The sequence below is a fragment of the Ornithodoros turicata genome, chromosome 10 (genome assembly GCF_037126465.1).
Source record: "Ornithodoros turicata isolate Travis chromosome 10, ASM3712646v1, whole genome shotgun sequence".
Classification (NCBI taxonomy): Eukaryota; Metazoa; Arthropoda; class Arachnida; order Ixodida; family Argasidae; genus Ornithodoros; species Ornithodoros turicata.
In genome coordinates, this window is record NC_088210.1 from 9,130,042 (window position 1) to 9,148,829 (window position 18,788).

General features: G+C 47.9%; 1 protein-coding gene and 1 long non-coding RNA gene across 2 annotated transcripts; both read left to right on the plus strand.

The window, feature by feature from the left end:
- The first annotated feature begins 5,285 nt into the window (after positions 1 to 5,285).
- On the plus strand, positions 5,286 to 7,400 carry LOC135369710 (neprilysin-1-like). The gene has a single exon (XM_064603225.1). The coding sequence runs from the start codon at positions 5,286 to 5,288 to the stop codon at positions 7,398 to 7,400; it is 2,115 nt and encodes a 704-aa protein (XP_064459295.1).
- Positions 7,401 to 13,138: 5,738 nt separating this feature from the next.
- LOC135370669 (uncharacterized) lies at positions 13,139 to 17,897 on the plus strand. The gene is made up of 3 exons (XR_010415421.1): positions 13,139 to 13,287; positions 16,787 to 16,843; positions 17,837 to 17,897. It is a non-coding gene; the product is annotated as an uncharacterized LOC135370669 (long non-coding RNA).
- The last annotated feature ends 891 nt before the right edge of the window (positions 17,898 to 18,788 follow it).

Here is an 18,788-nt window from a genome sequence, read left to right on the forward strand (position 1 = left end):
AACAAAAGGTAAATCAAACAAAAACTTGTACATAGCGTTTTTTTTTATGGGGGGGGGGGTTTGGAGGGCGTGACTCCGTTGGATGAGGGTCATCCAACTGAGTCACAAGCGAACCGGCCTCCACGTGGCGCCCTCTGGAAACGGCAAGCTAGCCGGCTAACGGTTCGCACTGGACAATTTGTCCTGGACTCGATTACGTACTAGCCCTTGGGAACAGGAGTGTCCCATGGTGTCGGCCCTGACGTACGCGGGACAACTACCACACAGTTGTGAAGTAATGAGTTGAAGGTTACTGGATGGAACTACTGTTGCCCATGTATTCCAGATGAAAATTTTGGAAAATTTGGAAATTTGTATAGATTTTATTTGGAAACTCTTTAGGAAACTCTGGAACTTTGGAAACTCAAACCACCTTAATATTTTTTTTTCCAAATATGTGGCATTTGCATTTAATCACACGTCCTCTACGCCTACCCCCCGTATGGGGGCAAAAGGTGGCCATTACAGTGTCGCATCGTTCATTAGGTTAACAATGCACCAGTTATGCTACTCCGTCATCGTGATAAGTACAATGGAATTGTGGCGGCCAGTGGACGACGATGACAACGACGTGCCTCTGCTGGCGCGCGCCACTGCGCCTGCCAGCCAGTTCTACCGGCACCGTCCTAGTGTGAGGCCAAGGCCATCTGCCCGCTGGGACATTCCATCATCGCCGGTCAGGACTCATGTAGGGGAACACCACCTCCTCTATATTTGGTGACCCGAACAACGAACACCATGTTCGGCGTAATTTGGCCATTCACCATCCTAAATTTTTCGGCAAACCAGCAGCGAACCACCACCTAGCAGGCAAGTCACACCGGGAACACTGTTCCACCGGGGACCCACAGGGAGACCACAGCAAGCTCAGCTTACGGCCTCCACCTGCTTCATGATGGTCCTCCCCGGCAGCAACAATCAACGCTCAGCAACAATCACTCAACGCAATCGGCAGCCACTCAACAGAATCAGCAACCATTCAGCACTCACACCTCATCTCTGGAACCTGCCCGGATCGCAGCGCTCTTGTTCCCGCCATCCCGCTGCTGCTGCATCAACAGCCACAAGCACAAGCCGTGTGCCCAGTCGTCCATAATCTAAGAGCCGTCATCATTCTCCTCTTCATGGTATCGACGCGAACCTCAGCCGCATGCACCGCTCCGCGTCTGAGGGGGGGAGTGATGTGGCGGCCCGTGGACGACGATGACAACGACGAGCCTCTGCAGGCGCGCGCCACCGCGCCTGCTAGCCAGTTCTACCGGCACCGTCATAGCGTGAGGCCACGACCACCTGCCCGCTGGGACATTCTATCATCGCGGGTCAGGACTCATGTAGAGGAATACCAGCGTCCTCTACAGAATACACAAGTCCCCCAACTGTATAAAATAAGATAAAATATATGTATAAAATAATATATGGCCAGTGTGATTCATTACAGGTACTATAAAGCAGCAGGCAAACTGTTAATATTGGCAGCAGCATTTGAAAGCTTATTCCGAACGAAACCCACACTGCGACAGATCGACGCCTGGTCGTCGTCGGGCAACAGTGTTACATGTCCCCCAACATCGGCTAAGTCATGGGCTAAGCAGCCGGCTTCATGAACTACTGCTGTCTTTGAAAAGTTTGTTCGAACGAGATAGTTCCCGAGATATATATTCTCTCAAAATATAAGAACATTGGAAGAGACGAGCCACCCTAGCGGCACTTAGGGGGAAAAAAAAAGAACCAAAGAAACGTCGCGATGATAACAAGAGCTGATGGTATTGCAGCACAAGTGGGACGGTCTAAGCACACTCTCCCTTCACTTCGCCTGAGTGCCGCTAGGGTGGCTCTCCTCCAGCTCCGCAGGTCGCAGGCGCGTTCAAATTAACTGTACTGCGAGCTGTACATCGTGGAAATAAGCAAACGAACTCTCTGTGGAATCACTATGAGTGTCACCTACGCAAAAATGCACCACGTCCGGCAATCCGGTGGTGATGGTAGCGGTCCACAGATGCCGCTGCACGCTCCCATTGTTATTGGCATGTTGATGTTCGCCGCCCTGCATGGCGACCTGCGGAGTTCGTGTGGGGTCTTAGACACAGGGTTGCCCGTAATATTAAATATGTATTATCTAAGGAACTACGAGGCGGATTCGAACGAAACTTGTGGCGTCTGTATGCTGAGCGCCCAGGCTATCAAATAAGCCAGCTGTATAAAATTGTGTGCCAGCTGCTTGACAGTACCTTTAAGTATGCAACTGAAATCCTTTGTACACGCTCGAAAAATAAAAAGTTGAGCTGAGCACGTACTCGGGGCCACGTGCATAGCAGCACACTACAGTAGCAGCTACAAATACTTTTTATGATCATTAAACGTATTCCTGCCTTATGTGTTTAAATGAATAGGACATTATGAGACTCACCTGTAGCAACCATATAAGCATCTGTGTCCGAAGTCCATTTGACGACGAATCTCAAGTCATATACGCTTTGCAGTACCCGTAAACCCACACCAACGTTCTGGAGGTTTTCGATCAGATAGACGTCCAGCATACCCGTATCGGGCTACCTGACAAAAAACAAACATCCACTTTGAACGCGAAGGAAGACTAACCTATAAGAGAACTTGTAAATGGCGCCACGACGCTGTGGCAAGGAACAGGCGAGGAAGGAACGGATTGGCTTGGCTTGACTTGGAAACCAAGCAATGTTGTCCCGCCGTCACCAAGTCCAAGAGCGAAGAATGGAGTAGGAAAAGTGCACGCTAAAAACGACAATATTGAAGAAAAAAGGGAAGAAGAAAGTATCAGATGTTACTATAATTAATAGAGGGAGGAACAGGAGCTTTTCCGTTTTTATGATGCAGCGCAAATAATTAAGTATTAGTCCATCTGATTGCCAAGTGACTCTGTTAGCGAAGCAGAGACAGGAAATACGAAGTGCGAGTGAGATGTAATACGCCACTGAGAGTTCCGGTTGAATCTGCCTATTTTGGCGGAAGAGTCTGGGTTGCTCCTTGGAGCGATCTTCTCACGGAGGAAGGAAACACAGGAGCGGCCCTTCCAACTTTTTGCCATTGGGACGGTCGTGCCTGCATTCTGGGATGTTCCTGTCTACCATGTGACCGCTCACGTGACCCCAAGAGCACGCGCAGGGCAGCTCCCGAAGCAGACGACGGGAGTCGTGATTGTCTTGGAGTTCAGGTGGGGCTAGAAACATCATTCGTGACACCGACGTTTGTGTGACGACGTGGCCACGTTTTGTGGGTTTGTTGCTGAAGTGGTAACGCATGCCAATTATAAAACTTGTTCAACAACGGAGGGAATCAAATGAACGTGCAGCTGTAGCACAGCGCCAGCTTGCAAACGAACGATTCAAGATGACTCCCTCACAGACAGGGATACGAAACAACCGATGAAGTACGTACTTACGAATGAAACGTTATTCCCGTGACAGAGCTGCTTTCTGTGGAACGACAGCCGTAACCGCGGTAAGAACACGGTAACAAAACGTTGTTTCCGGGATGGTGCTCACATTTTAAGGGTAAATGACTTTGGAAAGGCATAAAAGCACGGAAAGCAGCGTGAGCAACAAAGCGTTGCTAAACCGAAACTTTAGAGAGGATCACGTGGTGGACAGGAAGTAATGGCGGTTTTGACAAGAGCGACTGCCAGAGGGTCCCACGGAAATCTTTTCGGGGCGGCCGCTCCTGTGTTTCTCCAAAGCTCCCATTGGAAGACTCCGGCACTCTATTTCCAATCTGCCAGTAGAACACACTTACTCCCGGCGGAGCAACGATACTTGCTCCGGAAGCGTTCCGAATCTGCCATTGGAATTGAACATTTGTCGTCGGAGAGATGATCTGCATTTTCGCGTTAACAAAATTTCGCGGTCGCTCCTTTGCGCACTCGTGCTAATTAATTAAAAAAAAAAGGTTTCTCTGCCAAATACGCGTACGATGAAATAACCACGCAATGTCCCCCGTCAGCGGGTGAGCTCGGTCACTTGCATCCTCCGGGCGCTGAGTAAGGACGGCCCCTCTCTGTGTTCTATTGTTTGTACGGGGAATGCGCATGTGTGGTTGGAAAGGGACAACCAGTTATAAAGTTCATTGGCAGCCATCTCTTTCAAGGGAGACTTCGGAAGGATTCAAAAAAATAAAAATAATAATAATAAGGTGAGCATCACGCAGCGGTCTGTGGCAAAAGCTGTGTTTTGATCCCTCAGCGACGTATAGGGCTCATGAACAGCCCGCGAACTCAAGTCGTACCATCTCATTCTTAAGTGCCCCCCCCCCCCACACACACACGTCTAGAGATGCGAAGCCCCCCAAAAAACACCGGAAATTTTGGGGAAAAAACTTTTTTCGTTTTTTTTTTCTCGTCTCCGGAAAAATTAACCAAAACGTCCAGGCGACAAAATTCAAAAATGTAAATTTTCGTGCCTTCGATGCGTTCCAACCCGCCAACAGTGCCTTAGGTGCCTCTAATCCGCCAACAACCACCAACTTAGAGCTCCGTCTGGCTATTCCAAGCGATCGCCACCGCGTTCACATAATATCGGAGTTCTGGTCGGAGTGGATCGGGTTGTTCCAATTACCTATCGCTGAGTAGCCAGCAGTCTCATGGGATGGTCTGCTCCGCATTTATGCCTAGAGGGTGGACACTACTAAGGTTTCAGGCTCATTGTATGCTGTGGTTTGGCCGGCAATGCTTCGACTCAGCAGTAACCGTGTTTGTTTTCATTTTTTCCAATTTTTCGGAAAAAAAAACCGAAAAAAGAACCGGTTTCTTTTGCGATCCAAAATTTCCGGAAATTTTGCATCTCTACTCATGTCTCAACATCATACGCATTTCACTCATCTTTTTGTCTTTGCATGTCTTTAATCTATCTCGTCCTGCTTTCACCTTTTGTTGGTTTATCCTTTATTTTCCGGATTATTTTGTATTATTCTTTTGTTCTTTTCGTGGTTTCGCGGAATAGCAAGCCGACATGGCGTTCGGCTGACTCTTTCCTCCCTCCTTTGTTTCCTTTTGTTGTAATAAATATATCCCGTCTTTCAAATGTTTCCGGCTAATAAACTGAAATGAACAATATTCACGACGACGTTTACCTTTTCTTTTTTACTTTTACAATGTTTACGAAAACAGTAACGTAAAGATACGACAGACAAATGCAAAGTAAGATAAATATTTCCCAAAATAGTTGCGGTGAGCCCGAGTACGCAGGACGCAAGGAAGAGAAAGAAGATGCGTTGGTGCAATGGAGGAAGACCGCCGGCGACGCGAGCGTCAAATTTCCGTGTACACGGCCTTCGCGTGTGTCATCGCTGCCGTGGTGATCATTGCCCTGCTGGTTGCCGTGACGGCCAAGAAAGTCGTCCACCACAAGGCGGAGCGCTGGCCGGCTGGACCCTTGCCCTTCGACAGGCGCTACGACACGGGCGACCTCCTGAAGGAAGTGACCAACAGAAGCAAACCTGCCGTTTGTCCCACCTGCCAGTGGAATGACGCGTACCTCTTCGACTCCGAGAAGGAGTACAAAGTCAAAGACGTGTGCTCCAATTTTTACGTGCACGCGTGCAACAAGCGGTGGCTTCGGGGCACCTCCCTGGCCAATCGTCCCTATGCCGAATTCAGTGCGGGCCAGCTCATGCTGGACGTGGACTACTTCTTCAAGCGGTTCCTGTCGCTCCGCGGCCGCTCGGAGAACAATTTCCTCGCGCAAGCAATGTGGGTTTATGACAGGTGCAACGCCAACGACAGCGATGTTGAGTCCATACAGAGTGTTTTGAGCTCCCTAATGTTGCAAGACTGGCCGTTTGAGAACTGGGAAGGGGACCTGGTCTGGCACGTCGCGACAGCTGAGAGGACACTGAGGTTACAGCCGCTGTTTGAGGTAGTCTTCAGGAAGAACACCAGGAGTGCTCTACCGGTTATTCTGCGAGCACCGAAGACGTTGCATCAAAGGTATCAGCAAGGTGGCTTCGATGAACAATCTTATGCAACATATGTGGCCGCGTCTCTGCAACGTTATACAAAGAACAATGCGTCGGCGATAGCTCATGGCATTGTTCGACTGGAGAAGGCAATTGAGGCGTTTGCGGCGCAAGAAACGCCGAGCAAAGTGTTATCGTTAGAACAGCTATTCGCGAGCGAACGCTGGAACTGGATGAAATATTTCGACGTGGTATTCGATGGCAAATATTCCATGCTCAACCACACCATGATCGTCGTGCAGGATCCCGTGTTCTTCGCCAACTTGAGGCACATATTTGGAGGTCGCTACGACACTTCCGTGATCAACTACATCGGCTACAAGGCAGTCGCGGAATTTTCTCCGTTCTTAGGGGACCCCTTCTTGATGAGGTTGTCGCACGGCTACCGCCTGCCAGATCTGCATGAGCGACAGGTAGCTTGTATGGCCCTCTTGGAGAAGGTATACCCGTATGGATTGGGCATCGCTGCCAAGCTGACGTTGGGAAAAGAATTCGCGACAACGTACCGAACACACTTGGATAGTCAGATGCAGTTCTTCTTTTCTTTGTCGCGGAAAGTTATCGTGCAGTTGGTGCAGTCGCACAAATCGTGGATCGACCCCGTGGACACTGCCACGGCCGTTCGGAAGCTGCAAGCCATGCAGCTCCATTTCGGCACCCAGGCCAACCTGATCGAGTACGAGCTCTACCGCAGGACCCGTCCGGTTAAAGGCAACACCACGATCGAAGCGGTTCTGGGTCTGTACTCGCACGCTTCCGCGCTCTACTGGGACGTGGCGAAGGACGCAGGCTTCGACAACATGGTAGAACAGGACGTATTCCTGCCAGGATCGCTTTACCAGGAGGCGGACAACCGGCTGCTCGTGCCTCACGCCGTGGTTGGATTTTTGAACCATATCAGTAACCAGGTTCACCCCATCTTGTATCCGGCTGTTATGGTGCACATCATGCGCGGAGCACTCGCAGCTCTCGCACCGAGCGCTTCCTCCTTCGTTAAGGGTGAGCTGAGGAACTGGTGGAGTGTCAGCACGAAAGGGGCGTACGAAAATATTAGCAGGTGTCTCCAGGCCCAATACCCTCGCATGTCCTCACCGGAGTTGAACCTCTTGGACAATGCCCTCATGTACCCTCTGTTTCTCATCTACAAGGCCTCGCTCGAGAAACTCAAAGGAGTGCACGCCTCCGTCAATTCCGAACAGCTTTTCTTCTATAATTATGCCGTAGCGCTTTGTGAAAGGAAATCGTCCGGACCGATGCAGGGGATGTGGCGTGTGAACGTACCGCTACGGAACTTCCCTGCTTTCAGCCGGGCCTTTGGGTGTCAATGGAAAACTTACATGAATCCCGCAGAAAAGTGCATCATGTGGGCGATATCGTAGACAGGCAGCGCAGCTCTCCATCCAAAGTATCAATAAAGCGTTGCTCCAACTATAGTTCACCACATAACCCAACTACGGTAATTGCAATCGCGTTACACAAATGAGTTTCAGTAAACTGTGGAGTCGCTGTATGTCGACGGGCGATTCGAAGGTACAGCTTGGGGGGGGGATGGGGGGGGGGGGACGTTTACGGGAACCGGAGTGTCATATTTCACCATCGGAGCGACACGCAGGAGTGAGTGCATTGCACAACTAATACCCCTGTCACATGACACTTTCGATGTGGATTGAATTCGATCCGCATAGTCTCTCTCAAGAGAGTTCGGTGGCCGATGCTGCTACACGGTCCAACTGTAAGCGTATTGAAAGGTTCAGGCTCAGGTTCGTCTAATCCCTTTCGGCGCAGGGCAGGCACCTTGAAATGCTGCCACAGGTGAAAAGAAAAAGAAATTAACAGAAAAAAAAACTTGGAAACACAGACACAAATAACTTGGCTCTATATAGGCGTTCCAGGCAGACTAGTGTCCGTAACGTGGTTTTCCGTGTGCTGCTTCGCTTTCGCTGAGGGTTTGCTTGGCTTTGCTTGTTCGTATAGGGTCTCCCGGTCTGTTGGATGGTCCGCTGGTGCTAGTTGGTTGGGTCCTGCCGGTCCTGGTCTTGGATCGCTGACCGGACTGGCATTGGCGCTGGCTCTTGCTACCGTGTTAGTTTCTAGCATGTGCAGAGCAGTTTTCGTTTGTTCCCAATTTGTTAGGTGGCGCTTGCATCTGTCTGCGATATCGCTGGGGTTTTCACCATTTTGAGGGTATGGACAGAGCGCCGTTTGGATGTCTAAGCCCTCTAGAAGGGTTGTGTGGACGACCGGGCGTTGCAAAATCACTTGTTCTATGTCTTCTTTCTTGATCCCGCAAAGCATACATGTCTCGTCGGGGTAGTCGAAGAGCTGTGCGATTCTTTCTCTGGTCAGAAGGGCGCCTGTTCGGGCCTGGAATAGCAAGCCGTTTTAGTGGTCACCTCTGTAGTAGTTGTATGGGGCAGGTTCTCCTTTATATTTATTATAGAGGATCATGCTTTGTTTTTTGTTTGAACGTTGTCTCCAGCAGTGATGTTCGATTGCTTTCATTTCCTTGTTGATTCGTCTGTACCATTCTAGTACGTTTTTTCTTCTTGTGTCGTGTCGTTCTCTTACTGTACTTGGAGTTTATTTTACTCATACGTTTGATCCAGTTTGTTTTTGTGCCCCTATAACGTAGATGTTGGAAGACTCGTTTTAAGTGTCTGTTTTCTGCTAGGTGGGTTATTCGCCCCAGGTGACGTGTTTTTGATCCGGCCTCCCTGTATTCGAGGCTGGACCACGACAGTTCTTCTTGAACAGCTACATTTGCTGTGGCAAGGTTTCCTCCCCAGTATCCATTTACCTATTCCTCTCTGGTGGCGTTCCAACGTTTTGATAGTACCGTTGCTGTAGCACAGTGCTTCGTTGACATACGGTAGGTACCGTTTGGGACAGCTACCGTCTTCCATGGTACTCTGCCTACCGCGTACGGATTGTCGGGGTGGCGAGCCAAGTGCCACACATGTCCTTTCCTCTGTTTGATGTCGCTACGGCTATACTTTGTTTGTTTGTTTGTTTGTATATTATACGTTCAAGGCCCTCACTTGAAGGAATTACAGAACCGAGTGAGCATTTACAGAATACACGTGTAAATTGTGGCAACGAAACACACAATGACCGTGGTGTGAAATCACAGACAACAGCCCGACAAGAAAAAAAACACACACACACACACACACACACACACACATATATATATATATATATATATATATATAGGGTGAGGTAAGAGGATTATCAAACGGCCACGAAGTTTTACAGAAGTTCAAAAAAAGACGCGGAAACAGATTTTAGGGAAGTTACAAACACTAGTTTATTACATAGGGAGGGAGACGTTCAAAAGTAAAATGGGCAAGGGGTCGACGTTTCGACAGTGGCACTGTCTTCGTCAGGACAAAAGATGCGTAGCTGGTTACACATTACTTAAATAGGTTTGGTACATGACGTCATAATCGGTACGGGCACGACACAGGCGTTTGTCAATGAGTCAGATTCGGGAATATTCCAGAAGGTCAAGGTCAAGTCGAAGGAAGTCCGGGTGGTGATGTCATTCGCCGTAGGTCACTGTCCGCTTTGGGGAAAATTCCAGGCAGGATGAGCGCTGCTTCAAACTTTGCTGAAAAAAAAAAGAAAAGAGAGGAAAAGAAAAACAGAAAGGAAACGAAAAGGAAGAAAGTGTAGCTCATCTAGGCGGCCAGATTTCTTACCGTTGAAAGTGCTCCCAGATCTTCGTTAATGGTTGATTGGAATTTGTAAATGAGATAAGATTCGCGTTGTTCCCTGCACCGATCTGAGCTAAAATTTGACTGGAGAATAAAAAGTGACACATTATTTAGTGAATGACCTGGTTGCTTGAAATGGCGAGACACCGGGAGGTTTGGCTTTTTTGTAACGTCAGATCGGTGGTTGTTGAACCTGATCCGAAATGATGGTCAGACTAAAACATCATTTCGGATCAGGTTCAACAACCACCGATCTGACGTGCAACATAGAAAGGACAAATGCATACAATGCCTCAAGGTGCCTAAGAAATTAACGATGAAAGATGGAAGTCATTGGAGAGGTTAGCCAGACTGTAGGACTGGAACCCACATCTTCTGGATTACCAGTCCAGGGCTCTACCACTTGAGCTAAGCTAACACGCCTTCCAAGCGCGCGTCCATCTGAAGGGACAAATCAACCCCTCGCTCTCACTCATCCCCCTTTCACTCTTACATTTTCCTCACTCACGCACATTATTATACGACGGGACCGACGTAAGCGGCAACTGCTGAATATGAGACAACTGTTGTTCCAGCCCCGCAGAGCATCAGTTGTCTCATGTTCGAGAAATACAGCACCGAAACATAGTACGCACACGAAATGAAACATTATGGGCTTTTGTTACCTTTTGGTCTGGCTACATTGGGATTGACAAGTGGACAGATCGGGACAGATGCTTAGAAGTGACTTCACTTATCGATACTACGACACAATGAATTTGTAAGCGTCCCGCATCTTGAATGGTTGTTGCAGCGCGACGTCGAAATGACGTGTGGCTATTGTCGTCAGGGCATGAGCGCGAAAGAGTACAGTGAATATCCGTTCGGTTCAGAACGATTATTTACTTTTTGCGACAACTACACTCTTAAAAATGAACTTCACCACATAGCACGCTCCTAGCCAGCCATCACCCCAAATGACAACGTTCTCGCCCTAGATTTGTTGAAAACGGGAGGAGGAGCCTATTTTGTGCCGTGCATAATGAGCACAAAATAGGCTCCTCCTCCCGTTTTCAGCAAATCAGGGGCGAGAACGTTGTCATTCGGGATGATGGTTGGCTAGGAGCGTGCTATGTGGTGAAGTTCATTTCTAAGAGCTATCTGGACGGGAGGCCAACAACGGCAAGCTACCCCGACCCCCCCCCCCCCTCATTTCTAAGAGTGTACGTTTTGAAAGCTTTCACCGTATGTAGCGAATTACACTGCGTTAGAAACCACTGCACCCCGTATACCTATTTATTACCCCTTCACCACTAAGAAGGCGAAATTGATTTGCTTCCACACAAGTTTCGTACGAACACCAGCAACATATAACTTCATATGGCAAACTGCCTGCAGGTGTAGTCCGTTCGGGCATTCGTCTACAGTTAATCAATCTTTTTTCTTCCTCCTTGGTTCGGTTTTTTAACATCTGCTTAACCCAGGGGTTGCTATGCCCCAGCATGCAGAATGGTGTTCTTCTGCGCAAAGACAAGTCTCGAAAACTGGACCCAGATGCTTACCGTCCGATTATATTACTCACGAACGATTATAAGATCTTAGCTAAAACTCTTCTATTGCGCGTTTCACCTCTGTTGGAGAAGGTGTTACGTCCTTGCAGAGCATGTTCCGCCCCCTGGCAGGTCCTCAGACCTTCATAGAATCGTTCTTCGCGGTGCCATCCGCTGGATTAACAATGGGCATGCCCCCGCTGTGCTGGCGTCCTTCGATCAGTCCAAAGCATTTGATCGTGTACGCCTTTACTTGGGTCCCGTTTACATTTTTAAACCGGATAAATGTGCTGCAAACCGATGTACTTCCCGTAGCTGCTTCCCGGAGAACGAGGAATCAGTCACGCGTTTTGTACCTGCAGAGGAAGCATTCGCGGTGGTTTCAAGCACACAGTAGCAGCGTTCGTCAATAAGACCACGGTGAACCCCTGCACTTCACAACCTCAAAGCATGGGGAGCTCCGAAGGCGAAGCCACACTGGACAAGGAACAGAGCATTGCGGATCTCTCTGGATGTGGCCGACGCTGTTTGCAACTAGAGATGCGAAGCCCCCCCCCCCCTCCAAAAAAAAAGAAAAAAAACGGAAATTTTTGACAAAAACGTACTTTCAAATAAAAACAAAAACAGTTATTTTCGTTTTTTTTTCCTCGTCTCCGGAAAAATTGCCCAAAATTTCCAGGCGACAAAATTCCAAAATGTAAATTTTCGTGCCTTCGATGCGTTCCAACCCGCCAACAGTGCCTTAGGAAGGCCTCCATAGCTCCCCGCATTCGCGGCAGTAGAAAAATAAAATCACGTAATAGTCACGTGGTATTACATCGTCAGGCATCATGACGGATGCCCATTGGCCGAAGGAGGTTGCGCGCTCCGGGATTGGTTGACAAAGTTTCGAAATATCTGACAGCTCACTTTTCGCGGGCAGTCGGCCAGGCGGGCAGCTCCAAGCAAGGTCGCGGCCACGGTGCCCTCTACTACACGCCTTCGGGCTATGTAGGGTACGTCTGGAATAAAGAAGAATAAAGAAAAAAAAAACACCCGCACAGCCCAAGCAGCACAATGTACTGAAAGTCGAGTGCAATAAGGGTGGGCGGTATGTGTCTTAACAATGTTCTTTGTTTCACGAGTCTGTTCAAGGCTTTCCACCTACACTCTTAAAAATGAACTTCACTGCACAGCACGGTCCTAGCAAACCATCATCTTTAATGATATCGTTATCTGCCCCCATTTGTTGAAAACGGGAGGCGTACGCCTTTTCTGTGACAATTATGAACAGCATAAGTGTCACAAAAAAGGCGTACGCCCCACGTTTTCAACAAATCAGGGCAAATAGCGATATCAGTAAAGATGATGGTTGGCTAGGAGCGTGCTATGCGGTGAAGTTCATTTTTAAGAGTGTACCCGTCCACCCCTACTGCACTCGATTTTCAGTACATTGTGCTGCTTTGGAGGTAGCGCAAGATAAGAGAAAGCCAGACACATGGGCCGGCTTCCATATCAGAAAATCCCTTTGTGTCTCGCTATCTCAGTTCCTGTTGGCCTATATTTCAGCGTTCTTGTGCGTGTGTGTTTCGCAGCCTTGTTTCCAGGTGGTGGAGCTCAGCGGTGCTACGTACCAGGAAGAGTAGCAGGCCTGCTGAGCATGGCCAACCTCTCTTTTCCCCATAAACAAACAAACAAACAAACAAGCGCGATACACGCGCGAGCCCAGCTGGCAGCCCTCCCCCCTTTTTCTTCTGCCTGTTCTTTTGGTTTTTCTACAGTCACTGAATAGTAACTCTAGTTTTTTTTTTTCTTGCTTTTCTGTTTGGGCGGTTCAGTGAACTGCTATCGCATGCTCCACTTGTTGTACTCGGTATTTTTCTACATATGCATCCACATGCGCAAGTGGGCGTTGCAGTGTACGTTTTGTAACTCGCCAATGTCCCAGTTTCTCTTCCTCATTCCGCAGGGTATATAGTCCGTGTGAGAGACCGTCCTGCACATATTCTTCACGCTATTCTTCAACGTTGGCTCTGTAACATGTATGTGTTTTCATGAGTATTTCTACATTATGCATTCTGTTGTTGGCTCTACTTCTTTATTAGGGAGCGTGAACGGCGTTTCCTTTTCTGCTCACTGTACTTTGCCCGCTATTTTGCGTATTTTTACATGATTGTTGCAGATATTACACGCGTATTCGTGATATTCTTGCATGTGGGTTCTGTTGCGTGCATATGTTGTCATGGGTGTATGTCTTTTTTTTTTTTAAAGTCCGAAAAGGAAGTCCGGAACTCTCCATCAAGACCTTCGCCTTGGAAACAAAGAGACGCGATCGAGTTAGAGCATCGCTGCAGACAAATAACCTTTTGGTAGCTGAGGAAAGGTGCAATTGGAAGATGGCACGATACGCGTGCTCCAGAACTGTCCCATACAACTACCATGTATATCTTAGACCCACTGCACGGGCCAGTGGGTCGGGCGGGTAAAGCCTTCTTTTTGCGGGCCTCGGCTGGGCACGGGTTTGACCATTATGGGCCCGTGCACGTACATTGCCTGGGCTATAGGTCGGGCTCGAGGCTCCTGTTACACCACTGTTTAGCCAGTATCAATTTTAGAGACCGCATCTTTGGGCCGGGCCGGGCAGCCTATAACTTTCTCGAGCTCGTGCCGGGCCGGGGCCAGAAACCTAGAAATTCTTCGGGCTTGGGCCGGACCCGGGACAGGTATGGAACAGACGGGCGAGGACCGGGCGGGTAAATCAAAGGAAGGCGGGGCTCGCGCCGGGAATGGCCCTAGGAACGCGGCTCGTGCAGCGCTCTAATCTGTCTACGCGTAGCAGGAACAAACAAGGAACATGCATCACATCACCCAGGCATCACCAAGTCGGCTTCTGGAGCCAGGTTATCCTTTCCCCTCTTTCTTTCTTTTTTCTTTGCAATAAACCTATATCCCCCTCCCCCCAGGCATCACCCATCATTTAATAAACTTTCACATCCTCCCCAGGCAACCCGCGAGGAGGCCAGCAGGAGCATAGAGCTTTTCGCTCACATGTTCATCTTAATGCACTTCTGGTTATACCATACGGCTGCGCCTTGCAAAAGTGGCACTTAAGTCAATCGAGAATACATGACTGCGCAAGCCATGTGGTCGACGAGGGACGATTACCTCTGAATGCATGGTTAGGCGATGTAGGGGAAGCTTCTATAATTTGGATCCCCGCATAAAATGGACCGATGACATTTTCGCCGAACTGTGCGACTGTAAATGGGTAGAAATCCAGCGAACCGGTAGAGATGTAGGAAGGGAGTTGCCTCAGGACAGAAGCCGCCGATATTTCGAACAGAGACTGTTCTTCTTCTGGGCCCAGAAGAAGAACAGTCTCTGTTCGAAATATCGGCGGCTTCTGTCCTGAGGCAACTCCCTTCCTGTGCGACTGTAAGCGCGACTGAGCAGTGACAGTCTCCATGTAGACGAATGCATTGGTAAAGGTAGTATTGGTTGCCGTCGCGTTGATGTGTCAGTAATACGTTGTAGTATGCATCCAGGGCTTGCTTGGACGCATCTCATCCTGTCCATTGTGCCTTGGGGTAGTGGGCCGCACCTCATGTGGTGAATTTCCCTCATTCATCATCATTAATTTATCTGTTGTTGTTGTTGTTTATGTTTTGTTGGATTGCTTGTACCCTGTGAGAATGTCGTAGGAATGATATTATGGCTTGTGTACTCCGGCTTTTGAGTCACTTCATGTAATTTGTGTGTGTTTGTATCCTCTGAGGCATTCTGCGTTTTGTGATGCTGCTGTTTACACTCTTGTGTACTGCTGGGAAGTACATGCACTAAGAGTTTTCTGAGGCGCAGTTATTCAGGTACTCAAGCACATTTTCCGTTGGATGGTAAGTCATGGGGCTAGTTCACACACCCCGCAACTGCGGGCGTGGACCGCACAGCAAATTGCGCCATTTTCTCGTCGAAGCGAGCATTCTTACCTCTATTGGTTCAGTGCGCGTGTCTTTCATTGGACAATGGCACTTTTGCTCTATTTTGCATTGGGACTAGAGTGTGGATTTACTGTCATTATTCCCTTCCAAGATGCCGTCTCGACATATTGTGCGGCACGTCAGCTGTGTTAAAGTTAGTGGAGCTCAGAGAGAGTTGCCTAATTTGGACAACGACATCTGCAGTGACTGTAGTTGGGCTATGACACGACTACCTTTGCGTACTGTACACGTGACCTCGCCTTGTATGATTTTTTTTTATCTGTGCATATTTGGTGTACGCTATACGAAAGGCGTTTCAATGAGTGCTTCATACGTGATTGTCGGCGAGCCTTTGAGCTGTAATGCTTAAAGCAAAAAGAAAATGATCGGCCTCGGTGGCACAGTCGGTAGCGTGTTCGCCTTCTGATCACGAGATCGCGGGTTCGAACCCGGCCGAGGACGCCAGCAACTTGGTGGCAGGGTACAAGTTGCTTAGACACGCCGTCTTCCGCCAGGGACGTTAAATACGGGGTGCCGTGTAATGAGCTTTCATCGCACGTTAAAGAACCCTCAGGTGGGCAAAAGCAATCCACAGACCTACCGCTGTGGCGTCGCTCATGATGTCAGTTTTCTCGCGACGTAAACACCCAATTATTATTATTAAAAAGAAAATGAAACAAAGCCTTCACGTAGAAGGTATACAGGAACGTCGATGTTGAATTCCGGGAGCAGCTTCCTTTATAAGACCACTAGAGGAAATTTCGAAACAAAAAGGAGATAAATTTTATCGAGAATGCAATGCCGTTACCGAGATATCCGTGGCCGATTTTGTTCTGGTTCGGGCTTAATAGTTTAGGCGTAAATCGCGTTTTCCATTAGGGGTTCCAGTTTAGGCAAACTTACCGGCGGTATTAGTAATAATTTGTTACCACAGGAAATCTTGCCTACATTCGTATTGATGTTGTGGTAGCTATAGCGCCTCTGGCTAACCGGTCAATGTCTCACGAGTACATACGTACATACTCTAAGCAAAAAGGGGTAAAATTGGGAGTAATTGCAACTTCTAGTCCCCTAGATTGCATTTACTCCCCATTTTAGTCCCCCGACACTGACATTTACACTGCAAATTCTCACTAAACGTCGCAAATGGCCTTTTCAGTGCAATAGTCTCCGTAAATATGTGCTCTTGGTCGATCTGATGGCATACGGCTGTATAACTTATCCAACTTTGCAATTTTCCACCCACACGGAGTAAGAAACTGCGCTCCTTTCACAGCAAATTGTGCTCCATGTATGTATGTCGCAAGATTTGATACCACTCGATATATCGTGGTTTGATTCAAACTATTTTCATGCATGCACACGAATTACTTACCTGGGACTCTTTTGAACAGAGCGTGAGATACTCAGTGACGTTCATTTATACTCCCGAAAGGGACTGTTTTTTCTGGATATGCATTTAGTGTCCACAAGGAGTATTTTTTCCCTTAGAGTGTAGTTTAGCATGCGAGAGAAAGAGGACTGGTGTGACAAAGATAACTGAGGTGCTGGCCTTCTTTTCCAGTGAGGCCTTCTACGATGTTCAAGTACAGCTTCTTCTGTCTGTTCGTTTGCCTAATTGGTAAGCCTTGGTCACACGTCCTTATTCTGGCAGGTTGTCTAGCGACGTAAAGCCACGAATGATCACTGCCAAGCTATTCTTACAGAAGTAAGATACATATACGACGAATTTTCGATACATCACCCTTCATCGTCAATATATCATTTTTGTTGTTTTTTTCTTTCGATACCTACATTTTGCAATATTCCGAAATTCAAAACTACGTGCAGCGACAGTTCCTTTTGAGTCGAAGTCTTGGCACATTTTTGTACCTCGAGAACCCCCCCCCCCCCCTCCCTCCCAGGAAAATGTGATCTGATGTGATTTGAAGTTCTTTTTCTTTTTTTTTTCGCAAAAGCAAGGCATGCACGGATAGCTGAACGTGTCGGTCACGTTATTCTCGTGTTGCAACACCGGTATGGGTTGGTTTTAAAAAAGGACTCGCACACGTTACCGAAAATAAAAAAAAAAGGGAACGAAATAAGTTACTCAACAGCGGAAACGAACGAGTTCTCGTTGCTCGTTAAAGTTGGGGTCCGCAGGGAATCCGGAATTATAATAAAGTGAATATGATATCCACTTGGAGATGCCTTCCAAGAAGAAAACACACACACACAAAAGTTCCCGATGTCCGTTTGTGTTTTGTTTTTTTCTTAAAACAGCAAAAACATGGGATTCGAAACCAACTGCCAGCTTCCGATTGAAACGGCCTTTCCCAGCTTCGCCCGTTCCAGTGACGTAACGGAGGGTGATTACTAGAAAAGTAACTTATTCATCTTTTTGTAAGGAAATATACGTTACGAGGTACATATGCGAGACAAGTAGCTAAATCTTTACTTCATTCCTAATAAAAGGTAAACGATTTACCCAGGCCAGTAGCGTACCAGCCTGCCCTGAAACGCGCACTACAAGTGCCTGCTTCTACAATTCATTTTTGGCCTTACTAGCACATCTATCTACTCATGTGAACATTCTGCACACTCCCCACTAACCCTTTTTTTCTACTTCTCGAAGTCCTAGTTGGCGCACAGATAGGAGGGAATGGTGGACTCCCAGACATCGAAGAACAACAAGGTACGCTGCGCGCTCGTTGCAATCCTCGTAACTTCACCCTGTGGCAAAACAGATACCGCTACAGCCTTTTCGTGTTAACGTCATTCGGGTCTCGAATGACATTATTTTTACGAAGTTTGCGTCACACGACATTTGCTAATGATATTAAATGCCACGATGTCGATGCGTCCCACTCACTAAGTAAAATATAAGCTACGCTACTTTTAAAAACTGAACCCCCGTTACACATGCTGAAAATGCATGTGCTGTAGGGCAGCGTTTCCCAAACTTTTGGCGGTGAGGGACCCCCGGAAGCGATGAGAACCAATTCACGGACCCCCCCCCCCCCCCCCCCCCCACACACACACAAATATACCGGAATACGCGCTGTGTACACTGCATTGCAGACCGCGTTTAATATGCGCGACAGGGTATAACAAGGAACGAAATTACATTTGTGCAAGCATTAACATGGTCAAGTAGACAGAAGCGCAAACTTGTATGTATCTCGAGTACGCAATCAAAATACAGTATTTTAAATACTTTTTCCGGTATTTTGGTACTCTACTCAATACTTTTTGTGACAAGTATTGGTAATGTATTTGAAATACTTTTTTCTGTATTTGCTACTCAGCACTCGAAATACTTTCCTTCCCTCGTCAAGCCATATCCAGCACACTTCCCATCGTGCTGAGATTTTCACCTCCCTGGAATTTAACCCCCTCTCTTTCTTTCTTTTTACGGGAATTCGCGAATCTGTCATTTGTCCTCTTGTACAATAGGCTGGTCCCAAGCTTTGCCTTGCTTGTCAGTAGCCAGCTTCGTCAGAAAACCGTCCCTACGCATATTGCAAGGTGAATCACCAGGGGATAAGGTACAAGAGAATCCCGGCATTTATTTCCTTGGGTCACCG